At 45.5% G+C, this 16,269-nt stretch overlaps 1 protein-coding gene across 11 annotated transcripts in view; it reads right to left on the reverse strand.

Moving 5' to 3' along the window:
- Positions 1-45: 45 nt before the first annotated feature.
- The window catches only part of tjap1 (tight junction associated protein 1 (peripheral)), a 29,586-nt gene continuing 13,362 nt past the window's right edge, over positions 46-16,269 (reverse strand). For 4 of the 11 annotated variants that reach the window (XM_061789697.1, XM_061789695.1, XM_061789692.1 and 1 more), the window contains 5 exons: positions 8,180-8,246; positions 6,721-6,828; positions 6,170-6,253; positions 3,020-3,646; positions 46-1,799 (listed from right to left, as the gene is read on the reverse strand). In XM_061789697.1, coding sequence (XP_061645681.1) covers positions 1,332-1,799; positions 3,020-3,646; positions 6,170-6,253; positions 6,721-6,828; positions 8,180-8,246 — 1,354 coding nt within the window. In that variant the 3' untranslated portion in view covers positions 46-1,331. Of the gene's footprint in view, positions 1,800-3,019; positions 3,647-6,169; positions 6,254-6,720; positions 6,829-7,136; positions 7,167-8,179; positions 8,247-16,269 lie in introns of all 11 variants that reach the window. The other 7 variants (XM_061789694.1, XM_061789690.1, XM_061789688.1 and 4 more) reach the window with 4 other exon arrangements.

Here is a 16,269-nt window from a genome sequence, read left to right on the forward strand (position 1 = left end):
AAATCAGATCGCATTTTAGGCAGAAATCCAACTCATTCAAAATGGTTCACTGTTTTTTTTCATTTTTATTATTATTAATTTGAAAATATACATCAGTTTACATATCAATCATCAGGCGAAGTTCATGGAACCTCAAAGATCACAGACTGTGCGAGCACCTGTTGACGAGGAGGCAGCGGCGGCCCGAGTTGCTGACATTTTGGTGAACGGCGGACATGTTGAACTGAACGTAGTCGCCACGTGAGCTCGTCGCTAATTGCTCATCGCAGAAACGCAAACTTGTGACGAGTTCGCTAGTGTTGCATTCATTAGTGCCGTCTAACCTTCCATTTACTCACCTAAACCATGTGACAAATACGTTGACGGGTGTAAATGTTTCAAGAAGATGCCGAGCGGTCATTGGCACTTCCTGTGAGCTTCCCTGATGCATCGTGGGACATGCTTGGCCACGTCAAAAATACATTTCTCCGCTTCTACTTTAGGTTGAATCGAATGAGCAAACTGGCTTATTTTACGTACGACCTCAAAAGTTATCATGACTAGAAATAAAATGTCTCGATTGAAAAGGAGAAATGGAGAAAAATCCTCGTCAAAGTCAAGCGGGGCGAAGGTCGGCGGAGGAGAGCGGGAAGGTAAAAACGAAGAAAAGGACGACTGCCGACGACTCATTCCGGCGACACGTCAAATCTATTGGGACTCGGACCGCTCGCCACTCTGATGAAATATGAAAATGCTCGGCAGCCCTTTTGAAGACGAAGACAAACAAGTTGTCCTCCCGCCAACCACAACAAAGCACCTCTTTATTTTCAAATACTGACATTCGTCGTCACGTGATCGTCATTTGATCCCGTCGCACGTCGTCCATCGATGAGATGAGATCAATCCTGGGCCGACACGACAGATATCTTGACCCGATCGATCGTTGTGCTCAGTGGTGGGTCACATTCAGCGGAATCGACAACAATCACAATGGCGCCCAAAAAAAAAGAAAAATCGACAACAATCAAACATCGTGACTAAAACATGCTAACGTGTGGCCCGGCGTGGTCATTGTTTTCACATAGCTCAAAGTAGAAAAATATTCTTCCACAATTTGGATCCACTTTGTTGTTATATATACAACCTGCCGAAGCCATCTTGCCACGACATCGGTTCGATTTGAATGCTAAGTGAAATGCGAACGAAAGAAATGGGAGACGCGACGTTACTGAGGCACCGAGAGAACGTCCTTCCCTTCAAAAGAAAACTTCCAAGGTTCACGCACGCACGCACGCACGCACGCACGACAGACAAGTATGGCTGGATCCTGGTTGTGTGTGTGTGTGTGTGTGTTATTGCTGGTGTCTGTGCAGGTGGTGCACCCCCATCCTCTTGGGGCTCCTGTGAGGTCGTGGCAGCGCCGCTGCGGCGAAGGCGGAGTCATAGTCCAAGAGGCTGGGGGAAATGACAGGCAAATCTCGGGCGAGGCTGCCCGGCTCCTCCTCCTCTTCCTCGTCCTCTTCCTCCTCCTCCTCGCAGGTGTGCGCCGTCACCATGACGACCGTCGCGCCATCTCGGTCCGGGTCCGAGTTCATCAGGAGCCGCTCCCCCCTGGCATCGGGCCGGGGCTCGGCGTCCGTGTCCGTGTCGACGCTGGAGGCGTGACTGGGGGTGGAGCCCTCCTCGCCGTCCGAGTATGCCACCCTCGAGGGGGCCCCGCCGCCCGCCACTGAGGGCGCCATCTTGTCCACAAACAACCGCTGCCAGTTGGCCAAGAGGTCCTCGGAAGAACTGGCAGAACTGGCCCCCATGCTGGGCGCCTGTGTAAGCATCGAGTCACATTTAAACAACTTGCTGTTTTTCGAACTTCCTGCCTTCAAAGAACTTCCAATCACCGTAACTTCCTTCCTGTTCTAGGCTGCGACGAACGATTATTTTGATAGTCAACCAGTCACCGATTTGTTTTTGCGGTTAGTCGACTTTCCGCAAATTGCAGTTTATGGCGCTGCTCTTATACAACCATCCTTAGCTACCAGCTTGAATAGAAGACTGAACTTTTCTAAACTTTTCAGTTTGTACCAGCATTCCTGACATGTTTATATATGATGGAGCAAACTAAAATGACGTCGATACTCTGGGCTGGAACATTTTTGGCTGCAAATGTTTAGTGCACTTTAAAATGGAACCAAAAATCGTGCACAATCACAACAAGGGAATTGGGAAAAAGCTCTCATAGGTACCGTTTTTTGGGTTCTTTTTCAAATGTTCTGTAATAATCAATGAAAGAACAAAAGGGACATGTTTGGTGTCAAGCCTTCACATCTCACTTTTCGGGGGTTTTGCTTTCACGGAGAGGCACCGGGACCCTATTCCCTCATGAGAATTCCCAGAAGACGCCGGTCGCCCTCCGTGACCGAACTGACGCGAACCTCGGTACCGTGAGTATCCGAGAATTTGTATGGATTCTTTTCTTTGAGAGACACTCATTGTGCCCTGTAAGGTTTCTTTCTTGCTTTATTGTATGTTATACCCTGCGAGAGACCCTGACTTTGCCCTGTGAGCTTCATTTTTGTTTTTGCCCCTCAGTGTCTGCGGTGAAGCCCATACTGGATTCCTCCTTTGTATTAAAATTCTTGTGTTTTTTCTGGATGGAACTCCCTCCCCCTCTCCCTGAAAGAACTCTACACACACACACACGCACGTACAGACAGACACACATGCCATTACTTTAAGGTAGTGAGTGTCAAGTGTTTCTTTCGTTTGAATATGTACATTGGAAAGGTTATTTGGGTTAGGGTTAATTGTGAATGATATTTTCTTGTTTTTGTATGAATGAATTGCAAGCATTTATTTACGAATTACTCAGACGTAGCGCTGACTGGTACCCCTCTTCTCCCCCCGAAATCCGTTACAATGTCTTATTCAAAGTAAGGCGGTCACTCAGTACTGAGTGGTGGGGTGGCACCCCGGCGCCCTCTATTGACCACTAGGCGCCACTGGGAGACTACGTACGTGTGAATGATGTTTGGGTTGTACTGACCTGTGGCGGGCTGCTGAAGGGGCTGGACTGGCTGGAGGGCGTGTCTGCGACACCACCGTGATGCCGGAGCGCAGCGCGCGAGGGCGCGGGGCTGGGCGGCGGAGGCGGCTGCTGCTCGCCTTGCAGACTGAGCGAGATGGCCTGGCGGGTGGCGTACGTGCAGTTGGGAAGCGGACTGTTCTTGGGAATCTTCACTTTGTCGTCCGAGGAAAACTCGATGACCTTGCGTCCCGGGTAGAGCGGGTTGGGCGGCGGGGGCGGCGGGTATGGGTTGAGCTTCTCGAAGGACGGCGCGCCACCCGCCTCCTCTACGGCATCCGGGCAATCGGGGTCCCGACACGAACCGTCGCGGGGCACGGCGTCCTCGGCACCTCGCCCTTCAGCCGTCATGTCCACGTGCACAAAGACGTCCTCGGCGGCCGGCCAGCCGCGGCTGCTGGACTGCGCCGAGTTTAGGAGCAGCGGCTCGGGTTTCTCTAGGACGCGAGCGATCATGGAGGTCGGGACCACGTCGGAAGGAGTCAGACTCAGCGTGTCCGGGTCCTGACTGCGGGGGCCGGGGCTTCGCTCAGGCAGGCTGCTGCTCTTCATGTGTTTGTTCAACATATCTTGAAGTTCACACGGCAGCTGCGCCACCGCAAAGCGGACGCTCGGTGAGGGGGGAGCCCTCGCTCACAACGCATCCACGCACACACGTACCTTGACTCATGAGTCTGCCTCATTTTGCAGTTTTTTTAGTTAGGAGAATTTGCTAAGTCAAAATTGGAATTGGTAATAATAAGAGCGAGTTTCGGATACGCGGCTGCCCGAGTGGGAAGACAATGGAGCAGATAAGGTACTGTAAAGGCCTTTTTACAGCGTACTTGGCAACGTGCCGTTGACTTTCCCATTCGTTGTGTATGCACTGTGGCAAGTGCAGAGGGCGTTTGACCCTCGAATAGAAAAATGTTCGACCGGAGAGCAGTGGCGTGGGGGCGCCAGAAAGCTCCTCCAATAGGAGAGGGGCTGGCGGAGTGATTTCTGAGTGCTATTCTAGCGGAGCTGTACTGTAAACCGCAAGGGGGGAAAGAGGAAGTCCGAATAAATGCGGTGTCCCACTATCCCGAGCTTTGGGACAGTAGGGACAAAATGATATGACTGCTTCCTGCTCAGCCTGAAAACTGCAGCTGACCAAAGCAAAGCCAGGGCTTTCTGTTGCAACAATGACAAATACGTAATTGCCGAGGTCTACTCATCTACAGCGGGGAAAGCCCCCATTACTTCAGCACTTCCAAATACAGGCACGGTCGGCAGCGGTCGCACCGGGGTGCCATCGTCCTTGCGTGCTGCCGCATACACCTTTCATACTCAGCAAGTGCACTGTGAAAAGGCCTTAATGCCCCGCGGGGCACGTGGGCAAAGCGAGCCGCCGTCGCCGATGCACTTTCAGTCGTTTATTGAATGGGACAAACCATCCAATGCGCTGGCAGGGAGCATGAAGAAGACTCTAACCCTGAAGGAAATTGCACGGGGACGGGCCGACAGGAGCTCCTGATGTCACACTCAAGGCCACGCCCCCTTTAAAGGCACAGGTCAACACACGTGCGTGTACGTGTCTTTGGCTTAACTCATTCGCTGCCGATGCCGTCTAAAGACATCAATGGCGTTTTTTAGGGGATGGGTGGGGAGGGTCTTGTGCAGTTTGTGTGTGATCGTCAAGGCTCTGGGTAACTGCAATGAGGACTGGCACCCTGTCGAGGGCAACGATGCCTTGAGGTGAACATCCCTCCCTCAGATTGAAGAAGAGGAAGAAAAAGGAGGGGGCGTGGTGAAGGCTGACGCTCTGAGCCAATACCTTTGACGCAAGGCTATCGCCGAAAACGCCGGGCCATACGGCGAGATGCTCTCGGCCGCTTGCCGGCTGACCGTCTGCCGACCGGGATTCGAGCGGACTCCCTCCGGATCGCCCGGAAGCGGCCGAGCTTCATCCCGAGCTTCCTCCGGATGATATGGAGACGAAGCCCACTCGTTTCCAGCTCGCGTTAGCTACATTTAGCGAGCAAACACGCTCCTTCAATCCTGGTTTCATCAACATCATTTAGTCCCACTAGTTCACATTACAATGTAACATCTGCTGCCAGTACTGATTTCAATTTTCCATTTCCAGCTCGTCCATCTTGCAGTATTTCAACACCCGCGAGTCGAACATCAGTAATGTGTGTGGTTTTTTTTACCCTTGCAAAACACGTCATCAATAAAAAGTATTCTCCAGTAATTGGATGTATTTTTGTTAAACTTCCAGGAGACGTTCGACTCCCATTCCAGTGCGCAGGTCAAACAAAAAAGGTAATTGACAGATTTTCTCCACGTCCCATTACAGCAATTTGAATGTATTTTTATAGTCAGATTTATATTTCTAAACTGCACGGGTTGTGCTTCGAGCAGAAGTAGGCGCTGGTTTCAAGGACAATGACAACTACACGAGCTCCCATTCACCGCCACCAACGAATAAAATCCAGATGTGGATAAATCCTTGCTAGATTTTATGCGCAAGGTAATAAAAACCTGGACTATCGAGCAAACGGTAGAGGAGGAGAATTAGGAGGAAGAAAGTGTGGACGCCCCATTTGTCTAATGTAAATTCTGTACATAGTTATACTTGTAAATAAATCCATTTTCTGTCAAAAGTACTTTCTCAGTGTTGTTTTATGTTCAGATGTTTGAGAGAAAAAAAATATTGTTGTTTTGCTTGATCTGTCTGCTCTCACGAAAAGGCTGTTTTCAGTTTTTTCCCTTCTGAAACAGATTTTGCTGAAACTAGCCTGTATTTGACTCCTGATTACTAAAGAACAGTATGAACTTAAGAATTTTTTTTTCCTGATGAAAGTCGAGAGTCTGATCTTTCTTTTGGTGGTTTTGGTGTTGACAGAGTCATAGCACACAATATTCTGTGGGGCTTGAAAAATGAGTGAAGTGGCTTGAAAATGCCTGGCAGTCTGGAAACGGCTGGCAGTGAATGAGTTAATTGTATTTATGAAGCCGCAGATTAACAGCATTTCAATTCAGTGGAGAGCACTGTTTTGATAGATGAGTAAATCGAGTTAAAAGCTTGGTCTCCTAAGTCAAGGTAACACCGTACACAGTAGGACACAAACGGCGGGCCGTACTTACGTCAGCAAACTTGTGGTTCCTGAAATGCGACTTGTTGCATTTAAGCAGCTGCACGGCGAGGTTGCAGTCCAGTCGGTAACGTTCCTGACGGACACAAAGACGGTCGTTAACGTTCCTGACGGACACAAGGACAGGCGGCAACGTTCCGGACGGACACAAAGACACAGGGCTTCGCAAAGCTTTGTTGGGAGGTAAGGCTAACGGTGAGCCAACAGGGGGCAGCGTTTTAGGACAACAGAACCTCGGGTCACACACACAAAATCTTCCAAGAAATATTGCCTGGATTCAGGAACAGTATTATTATGGATTTTAGCAGAAACGTCTGCTTCAGCTTCGTGGTGAGTGAAATAAAGATTCACTTCTCCAGCGCTAACACTAAAATTAGCGTGTTTTTTACCAAACAAAAATGTTACTATTTATTTTCTGGTTTTTTATACGATAAAAAAGGGCCTGTTTATTTGATACAGATGTCACAAAAACATCTGACAAACCAGACGCTTGCTTGAAGTGCTTTAGCTGCAGTGCTAATTGTCAACACTGGTAAAGCTCACGTTAAGCTCCTCGAGGCGGTCGATGGTGTTCTTGGCCTCCAGCAGCTTGTTGGTGAGCTCTACCATCTCCTGGTCCATTGTCTTCTTGTCTCGCTCCACCGTCCGCAGCTGCGGGACAACCAATGACAACGCGTTACACGTCGGCCAATTGGCAGCCTTCGCTCAAAGGAGGCGGACCTTCACAAGAAGAAAATTACATCAACTTCAACAGAGCAAAGTTAGATGAGGAAGAGGGCTACAAATAGGAAGATGAAGGTTTACGGTGAGGAAGAGAACGGTTACAATGGGGAAGATGAAGGTTGCGATGCGGAAGATGAAAGTTTGGATGAGAAAGAGGAGGGTTACGATGAGGAAGAGGAGGGTTAAGATGAGGAAAAGGAGGGAAGATGAATGAGGAAGATGAAGTATAACCCAACTGCATGGACCCAGGTCTGACTGACAGCAGCCTGATGAAGATGAAGATGATGATGGTTCCATTACAGTGCAGCGTGAAAGATTAAAAAAAGGGTTTGTTTTTGGTGGGGGAGAGGGGCATCATCCGTTGATGGATTCAAAAACATGCCGCCTGAACGATTGCCCGATTTCTGACAAGTGTTGCAATTTCGATACCATTCACGATTTCCTTCAAATCAAGCTTCAGTGCAATATGTTCATTTACAATATTTCTTCTTTTCCTTCGGGCTCGTCCCTTTCGGGGTCGCAACAGCGCGTCATCCTTTTCCTTGTCAGCCTATCTCCTCCATGAGGAGACCTCGGCAATTACGTATTTGCCTCTAATCCGTACATCATGGCTGGCCTCACCGCTGTCCATAGCCGCAGAACACATGGCAAGCGCCTGTGACAAAATACGAAAAATTGGAACACTTGGCAGCCTCAAACCCAAAATACTGCCAAATGACAGACATGCTGTTTTTTGTGGGGATCAAATCCCCAAAGTCTGCTCGTGGTTCTGCTGAAGCCGTTTCAAAACACGTTAGGTAAACTTACAGAAATAGTTGGGCCCTTCATGCTGCATTATCGATCAAAATGTTTAAGGGTCTTTTAATTGGAAGTCAAAGTTTTGGAAACCATGGCAACCTATTCTGTCTGGTAACCATCCATTCCTTTTCCACCGTGAGTTAGCCAGTGTGCTTGCATCCGGTCGTAGATCGCTTATGTTAGGTGGCTTGTGTGTGTGTGCGCGTGTGTGCTCAGTGTGTGTTCTGCTGCCGATGGCGACACGTAGTACAATGGCAGCTGGTGTTATGGAGGCAGCCTGAGGTTGCCATGATCACTGCTTTCATCCAAATGAAATACAAAGTCAATCAATGCCATCCAAAGGAGGACAAAAAACATTGATAAATATTCTATCTTTAAAAATAAGTCCTGTGAAACTGATTGATTGGCTGGCATGGACCCCCCCCCCCACCCCCTCCCCCCTTGTCCATTTTGAACCAGTCAAAGAAGGTCAAAAGGTTACCAGAGCATGAAGTTTCTCTTCTAAGTCCTGATTGGCCCTCTGAGACGCTGTGTAACTGTTCTGGAGTCTGTGGAGGGAAACGCCAGTCTGCAGTCAGATCAAAAGCAACAACAAAAGTGTTCTTTCCCCACCCCAAAATAAATCAAGTGTTGTCATGACGACCACAAACTGCGTTCTCCAACACTTCGGCGGTCCAAGTCCGAGTCCAAACTGGATTGAAACTCTCAAGTGAAAACAGGTTCCTGAATTGCAACAAGACCATCCGGACCCCATAAAAAAGCAGATGTGCTTTTCAAACCACATACTGTATGATTTTCATATTCCATTTCAATTAAAAATGTCATTAACATCAAAGCAGCTTCACTAAATCACACCAGGGATTTAGATTTTCGCCTTTTGGGTGGCCTCACGTCCTACATAATAGCGCTTTCAATGAATTGATTTCTGCCATGATTCGGAGGGTTTGATGACGTCTTAAAGTGGCACGAAGCAAAAATCTGTTTTGTTTCGAAATACATTATACATTTTTGAAGATAAGAAAATGAAAACATATTGAAACATATAATAGTGTTGAATTGTTGAGAGAAAGCTTAAGCATCTTCGCCGTTTGAATTTTCCTGATTTTGTGGGCGGGGCTAAAATCACCAGGCTGGGACATCTACTTTCTAGCGCGAGTTCCCTCTTCCACTTTAAAAGGACAAAGTGACGTCGTTTCGTTTGGCTGTGCTTCTCGGTTGTGACTTAGCGGTGCTTAGCTTCCATAAGAAGGCCCATTGAGCAGTCCATCGTGCAGTTAGCCAGCTAATGATGGCTACACCCCGAAAATGCGTCTTCGCTGGATGCCTACATGTATAGAACAGCTCGTTGCTGTTATTTAAGCTCCCAAAAAAAGGAGGAAATAAAAAAAAGCGATGGATTGACTTTTTGAAGACACGCGCGGACGGCGAGCTGAACATCAACACCAACGGCCGACTTTGCAGTGCACATTTTACGACGGATACTTTTGTCAACTGTCACCGGAGGCAATATGGCTTCGTGGGCAACTTGATACTAGTGAACGGGGCAGAGCCGACCGTCTGACTACCCGGGCTTCCTCCTACCGTGCCGCTGTCGTCAGTTGCCGCGTTCGGCTGTGACATTACGTCACCGACGACGAGGGTAAGTTGACCCGTTTGATTATGGTCCACAATAAGCACTCTGTTTTGAAGTTGAGCCTCCTAACGTGATTTGACGTCATATAAGCTGTCACCCCGTCAGTATGTTTGCTTCCTTTTGACGCCCACAGCGTCTGAGAGCTGAGAGGTGGCCCTTATTATTCAAGTTTTGAAGCCTGATTTGATATACTTCGCGATTTCTTTTTAGTCATTCAAATTTGGTAGGCTGATTAACATTCCTCTTCTCTGTGGTGTGTCGACTTTACATGACATTTTTTGGGCCTGTTTAGTGCCACTTTAACTGTAGAGCCTAAACCTACTCAGTCGGTGTCTACATTGGCCTAATAAACGCGACTAATAGACAAATCAGAAAAAAATACATGGTATATTATACAAACCCAAATTGCACTAAAGTTGGGATGTTGCGTAAAAAGTCAATAAAAGCAGAATACAATGATTTGCAAAACTTTTCAACCTATTTTCAATTCAATACACTACAAAGGCAATATAATTCATGTTCAAACTGATGATGAACGTGATTGTTTTTTGCAAATATTCTCTGATTTTGAATTTGATGTCTGCAACACATTCCCAAAAAGCTGGGACAGGGGCAACAAAAGACTTGGGACGTTGAGCAATGTTCAAAAAACACCAGTTTGGATCATTCCACAGGTGAAGATTTGAATTGGAAACAGCTAAGTGTAATGAGTGCGTATAAAAGGAGCATCCCCGATAGGCTCAGTGGTTCACAAGAAAGGACGGGGCGAGCTTCACCACTTTGTCAACAGGTCCATGAGCAAATAGTTCAACAGTTTAAGAACGTATCTCAACGTACACTTCAAAGGCATTTAGGGATTTCATCATTTACAGTCATTTACTGCCAACCAATAGAAAGTCAATTCCAGAACAATTTGTGCAAATGTATCTAAATTTCCATATTTTCAAAACTTTACCGCAGGACAGTTATTGCAGTATCTTATGTAAGTGGATACAAATAATTCTGCCTACTCTTCAAATTGCACAACAATTATCTATAGTCAATTCTGGCTTCAATGTGCGTTATTTTGTTTTGATTGCATCAACCTTGTAATGGCAGACGCAGGTGCAGCATGAATTAAAGTAGATGAGATTTTGACGTGCCTCGGTCCAAAATATCTGTGTGTATGGATTAATTCAACTTTACCATCTCAAGTCAATTAAAACTCAGCACTCCATTTTGCCAACAATTAATATCGCTAATAGATTCAACTGGATCGTTTATGCACGGACAATAGTTTAGATTCCTATTTTGTGAATGTACTTCTATAGATGTCTGCTCTTGACTGCTATTTATGTTTATATTTCCTATATCCACTATTGCTACTGAAATGATGCAAATGAATAAAGGTTATCTTATATTACAAATATTTATTATTAATAATAATATACTTATAACCTGACCCCCTCCTCAGATGACGTATTCATTCATTTCCGGTTCAGAGGGCGTCTTGTGAGGCTGTGTATTATTTTACATATGTCTCTCCAGACACGTATTAATCGGCTTGTTATTTTGTTGTTCAAACTTGGTTACTCTCTGCCATAACGAGGTTCCAGCCCGACCTACGTGACAAGTGTACTGTATCACCAAATCACTCATTTCGGTGTTTTGTGACTTCATGACACGATAGCTCAACAGTTAGCATCATGCTTTTCCGTCCTTTCCCACACACTCCTTGCCTTCCCTTCGTGATAACGTAAATCACAAGTGTACGGAGCACAGTGAGAAGTGTAGTTTAGTCGCTACCATGGAGGCAATAATTAGTGACTTACAATGTCTTGACACCAGACGCAAAGAGAAGTTTCACTTTCGCGGCTTGGAAGTCGGGAGGCGTTATAAAATAGCGTGCCCCCAAGCAGCTTTTTTCCCCCTCTCTTTTTTAAAAAAACAATATAGTGTTTATTTCATCAAATTCTTGTAGTAAATTTGCGTCATGGTGGTCAGACACAGCGGCGTACTGGCTGGTAACGCTGGACTTCTTTCCCCCCCCCATATCCAGAACAATTGGTGACACGGCTGTAATGAGTCAGCGTTCAGTGATTTCCATAACAAAATACGGACGTCCCATACCACGTGACGGCTCTGTACAGTCCATAATATCTTCAAAAGATTCTGAGAGTCTGGAGAAATCGCTGCACGTAAGGGGCAAGGCCGAAAACCAACACTGAATGCCCGTGACCTCCGATCCCTTAGGTGGCACTCTATTAAAAACCGGCTTCATTGTGTAAGTGATACTACCTGCACCTGGGCTCAGGAACACTTCAGAAAACCACTGTCAGTTAACACAGTCGGTTGTTACATGTACAAATACAAATTAAAACTATACCATGCAAAGCGAAAGCCACATGTCAACAACAGCTAGAAATGCCGCCTGCCGGCTGACGCAAAGTGGAAAAGTGTGCTGTGGTCTGACGAGTCCACATGTCAAATTTTTTGTATCCTCCGGGCCATAGAGGAAAAGATCCATCCAGAGTGTTAGCGCAAAGTTCAAAAGCCAGCATCTGCGATAGTTTGGGGGAGGGCGGGGGGGTGTTACTGCCAGTGGTGGGAAGTAATAGTACATTTACTCAAGTAACATTTTGGACAAATTGTACCTGTCTGAGTAGTTTAAATGCACCATACTTTTTACTTTTACTTGAGTATTTTTCTTCAGAAGAATTGACACTTCTCCGTTACCAAGAGCAACATGCTGCTCGCTACTTTTATTTATCCATTATTACGTGCGCGATCTATTTTTAGACTTCATTGACATAACGTCTTGCATTACAGTGGGGTAAAAAAGTATTTAGTCAGCCACCAATTGTCACCTATGAGAGATAAAAAGTGAGAACAAAAATAAAAATCCAGAAAATCACATTGTATGAGTTTTAAAGAATTTATTAGCAAATGATGGTGGAAAATAAGTATTTGCTCACCTACAAACAAGCAAGACAAAATTGTTGACCTGCACCAGGCTGGGAAGACTGAACCTGCAACAGGTAAGCAGCTTGGTGTGAAGAAATCAACTGTGGGATCAATTATTAGAAAATGGAAGACATACAAGACCACAGATAATCTTCCTCGATCTGGGGCTCCACGCCAAGATCTCACCCCGTGGGGTCTAAATTATCACATGGGGGGTACCTAGTGAATGACCAGCAGAGAGCTGGGATCAAAGAAACAAAGGCTACCATCAATCAGTAAGACACTACGCCACCAGGGACTCCAATCCTGCAGTGCCAGGTGTCCCCTTGCTTAAGCCAGTACATGTCCAGGCCCGTCTGAAGTTTGCTAGAGAGCGTTTGTCAATGTCTTTATGTCTCCAAAGTGTTCTCTGTCAATTGACTGTCTGTCGTCGTACTAGGGCGGCTCCCACTACCGGAGACAAAGTCCTTGTGTGTTTTTTGGACATACTTGGCAAATAAAGATGATTCTGATTCTGATGATCCCCGAAGAGGATTGGGAGAATGTCACATGGTCAGATGAAACCAAAACAGAACGTTTTGGTAAAAACTCAACTTGTGGTGTTTGGAGGAGAAATAATGCTGAGTTGCATCCAAAGAACACCATACCTACTGTGAAGCATGGAGGTGGAAGCATCATGCATTGGGGCTGTTTTTTTCTGCAAAGGGACCAGGATGACTGATCCGTGTAAAGGAAAGAATGAATGGGGCCATGTATCGTGAGATTTTGAGTGAAAACCTCCTTCCATCAGCAAGGCCATTGAAGATGAAATGTGGCTGGGCCTTTCAGCATGACAATGATCCCAAACACACCGAACGAGTGGCTTCGTAAGAAGCATTTCAAGGTCCTGGATTGGCCTATCTCAACCCCATAGAAAATCATTGGAGGGAGTTGAAAGTCTCTGTTGCCCAGCGACAGCCCCAAAACATCACTACTCTAGAGGAGATCTGCATGGAGGAATGGACCAAAACACCAGCAACAGTGTGTGGAAAAAAAGGACTTACAGAAAACGTTTGACCTCTGACATTGCCAACAAAGTGCATATAACAAAGTATTGAGATGAACTTTGACCAAATACTTATTTTCCACCATAATTTGCTCATAAATTCTTTAAAAATCAGGCAATGTGATTTTCTGGATTTTTTTTTTCTCACTTTGTCTCTCATAGGTGAGGTATACCTATGATGAAAATGACAGGCCTCTCATCTTTTTAAGTGGGAGAACTTGCACAATTGGTGGCTGACGAAATACCTCTTTGCCCCACTGTACATATATAACCCAAGTAATCCATACATACGAAGAAAATAGAACAAATAAGAAATAAAGTTGTGTGTAATAATGTGAAATAACAGGGGAAAAGTATTGAACATGCCAACTGGTATTTATTTATTTATCATTATATTTATTTATTATTTATTTATTTACTTTGTACAAAAGCCTTTTGTTTGCAATGACAGCTTCACCCTTCCTGTATGGAGAAACTAGTCACATGCATTGGTGTGATTTTGGCCCATTCCTCCACACAAGCAGTCTTCAAATCTTGAAGGTTCCATGGGTTTCTTTTATGGACCTTGAGTTTCAGTTCTTTCCATAGATTTTCAACTGGATTCAAGTCAGGTGATTGGCTGGGCCATTCTAGCAGCTTTATTTTTTTTCTTTGAAACCAATTGAGTTTCCTTGGCAGTATGTTTTGGATCATTATCCTGCTGAAATGTCCACCCTCGTTTAATTTTTATCATCCTTGTAGATGGCAGCAGATTTTTGTCAAGAATGTCTCGGTACATTTGCCCATTCATCCATCCTTACTTCAATAATGTGACGTTTACCAGTAGCATTTGCTGAAAAGCAGCCCCACACCATCATGTTCCCACCTCCGAATTTCACTGCTGGTATGGTGTTTTTAGGGTCCAGTGCAGTGCCATTTCTCCTCCAAACGTGGTGTGCATTCCGGCATCCAAACAGTTCAACTTAAGTATTATGGCCCCGATCATGCTCACTGGAACATCCAGAAGCTTAGAAATGCACCTGTAACCAATGCCATCGTTAAGTTTTGCAACAATTACAATTGCGTTGATCTTTGCTCTTTGCTCTTACCCATCATGAGATGTGTGTTGACTCACACCTTGGCAATGAGACCTTTTTGTAGGCCATCAATTAGAACTCAACCAGCTGATATTCATTTGCACTGACAAGGGGCTGAATTGCTGTTTGATTGTTGATAGATTTTAAGGTGTTGTCTTGGCTTTCCATGCCTTTTTGCACCTCCCTTCATGTGTTCAATACTTTTTCCCTGTGTCATTTCACATTTTTACACACAACTTAATTTTTGAGCATATTTGTTCTACTTTCTTCGTATGTATGGATTGTTTGGGTTGTTCCCACCATCTGTTGAAATTTTTAGGCCAATAGCACATTTGGAAGTATATTTAGTGAGAAAAATGGTGACGTGTTAAATAATTATTTCAGCCGCTATATATGTATATCATCGTGTGGTGTTATTTAATAAATTAAAGACAATGTCAGAATAAGAATCATCTTTATTTGCCAAGTATGTCAAAAACACAAGGTATTTGTCTCTGCTAGTTGGAGCTGCTCTAGTAAAACAACAGACAGTCAATTGAAAGAGAATACTTTTGAGACAAAGAAACATAAAAACACAGTCACTGATCAATAAAAGGTTACTAGTAATGCCGGTACAATTATTATTATTTTTTTAACAATTGTGTAAAATGATGCAGAGTCCTCTAGCAATTTAGAACAGTTTGAAATGACTAATAGAGCAATAGTCTGGTCCAGTGACCATTGTGCAAATGGCGCAGAGACTTCAAGACAATTCTGCAGTTTAAAGTGACTAGTAGTGCGGTAATCTGGAACAATGTCAATTGTGCAAATGGTACAGATACTTCTCAAGCACATGAGTGCCAGTATTGGTCAACAACAGATAAGTAGTGGAGAGTGGAGAGACTATTACTGTCAGTGCAGGAATAATGTATAATTGGCCCGACAAGACAAAATTGGCAGCATGTTACAATGGAGTTGTAAGTTAACTGTTTAAGAAGTTAATGGCAAGAGGGAAGAAGCTGTTGGAATGTCTGCTAGTTTTAGTTTGCCTTGTTCAGTAGCGCCTACCTGAGGGAAGGAGCTGGAAGAGGTGGTGACCGGGGATGTGGAGGGTCCAAGAGGATTTTGAATGCGCTTGTCTTAGTTCTGGCAGCGTGCAAGTCCTCAAGGGTGGCTAGGGGGGTACCGACAATCTTTTCAGCAGTTTTGATTGTCCGTTGCAGTCGGAGTCGGTCCTTTTTCGTAGCAGCACCAAACCAGACTGTGATGGAAGAACGCAGGACCGATTCGATGACTGCTGTGTAGAAATGCCTGAACAGCTCCCGTGGCAGGCCGTGCTTTCTCAGAGGCCGCAGGAAATACATCCTCTGCTGGGCCTTTTTGAGGATGGAGTTGATGTTATTCTCCCACTTCAGGTCCTGAGTGACTGTAATTCCCAGGAACTTGAAGGTTTCGACGGTTGACACAGGGCAGTTGGACAGCGTGAGGGGCAGCTGTGGTGAAGGATGCTTCCTGAAGTCCACGATCATCTCTACAGTCTTGAGCGTGTTCAGCTCCAGGTTGTGTCGGCCGCAGCTCCGCTTCCTGTCGATACGCAGACTCGTCACAGTCTTTAATGAGGCTGATGACTGCGGTGTCGTAAGCAAACTTGAGGAGTTTGACAGCCGGGTACGTTGAGGTGCAGTCGTTCGTGTAGAGCAGTGATTCTCAACCAGTGTGCCGGGGCACATTAGTGTGCCATGAGCGCTCTTCATGTGTGCCGTGGGAAATTATAAACTTTTACAAGAAATAATGTATCTTTGTTCATCTATTTATGCCAGTGAGGCATAGTGACAGACAGAACAAATAAATGCTCTTCTATTAGCTGGCAGAAGTACATACAGTAATTAATGCAT

The sequence above is a fragment of the Phyllopteryx taeniolatus genome, chromosome 11, assembly GCF_024500385.1.
Source record: "Phyllopteryx taeniolatus isolate TA_2022b chromosome 11, UOR_Ptae_1.2, whole genome shotgun sequence".
Lineage (NCBI taxonomy): Eukaryota > Metazoa > Chordata > Actinopteri > Syngnathiformes > Syngnathidae > Phyllopteryx > Phyllopteryx taeniolatus.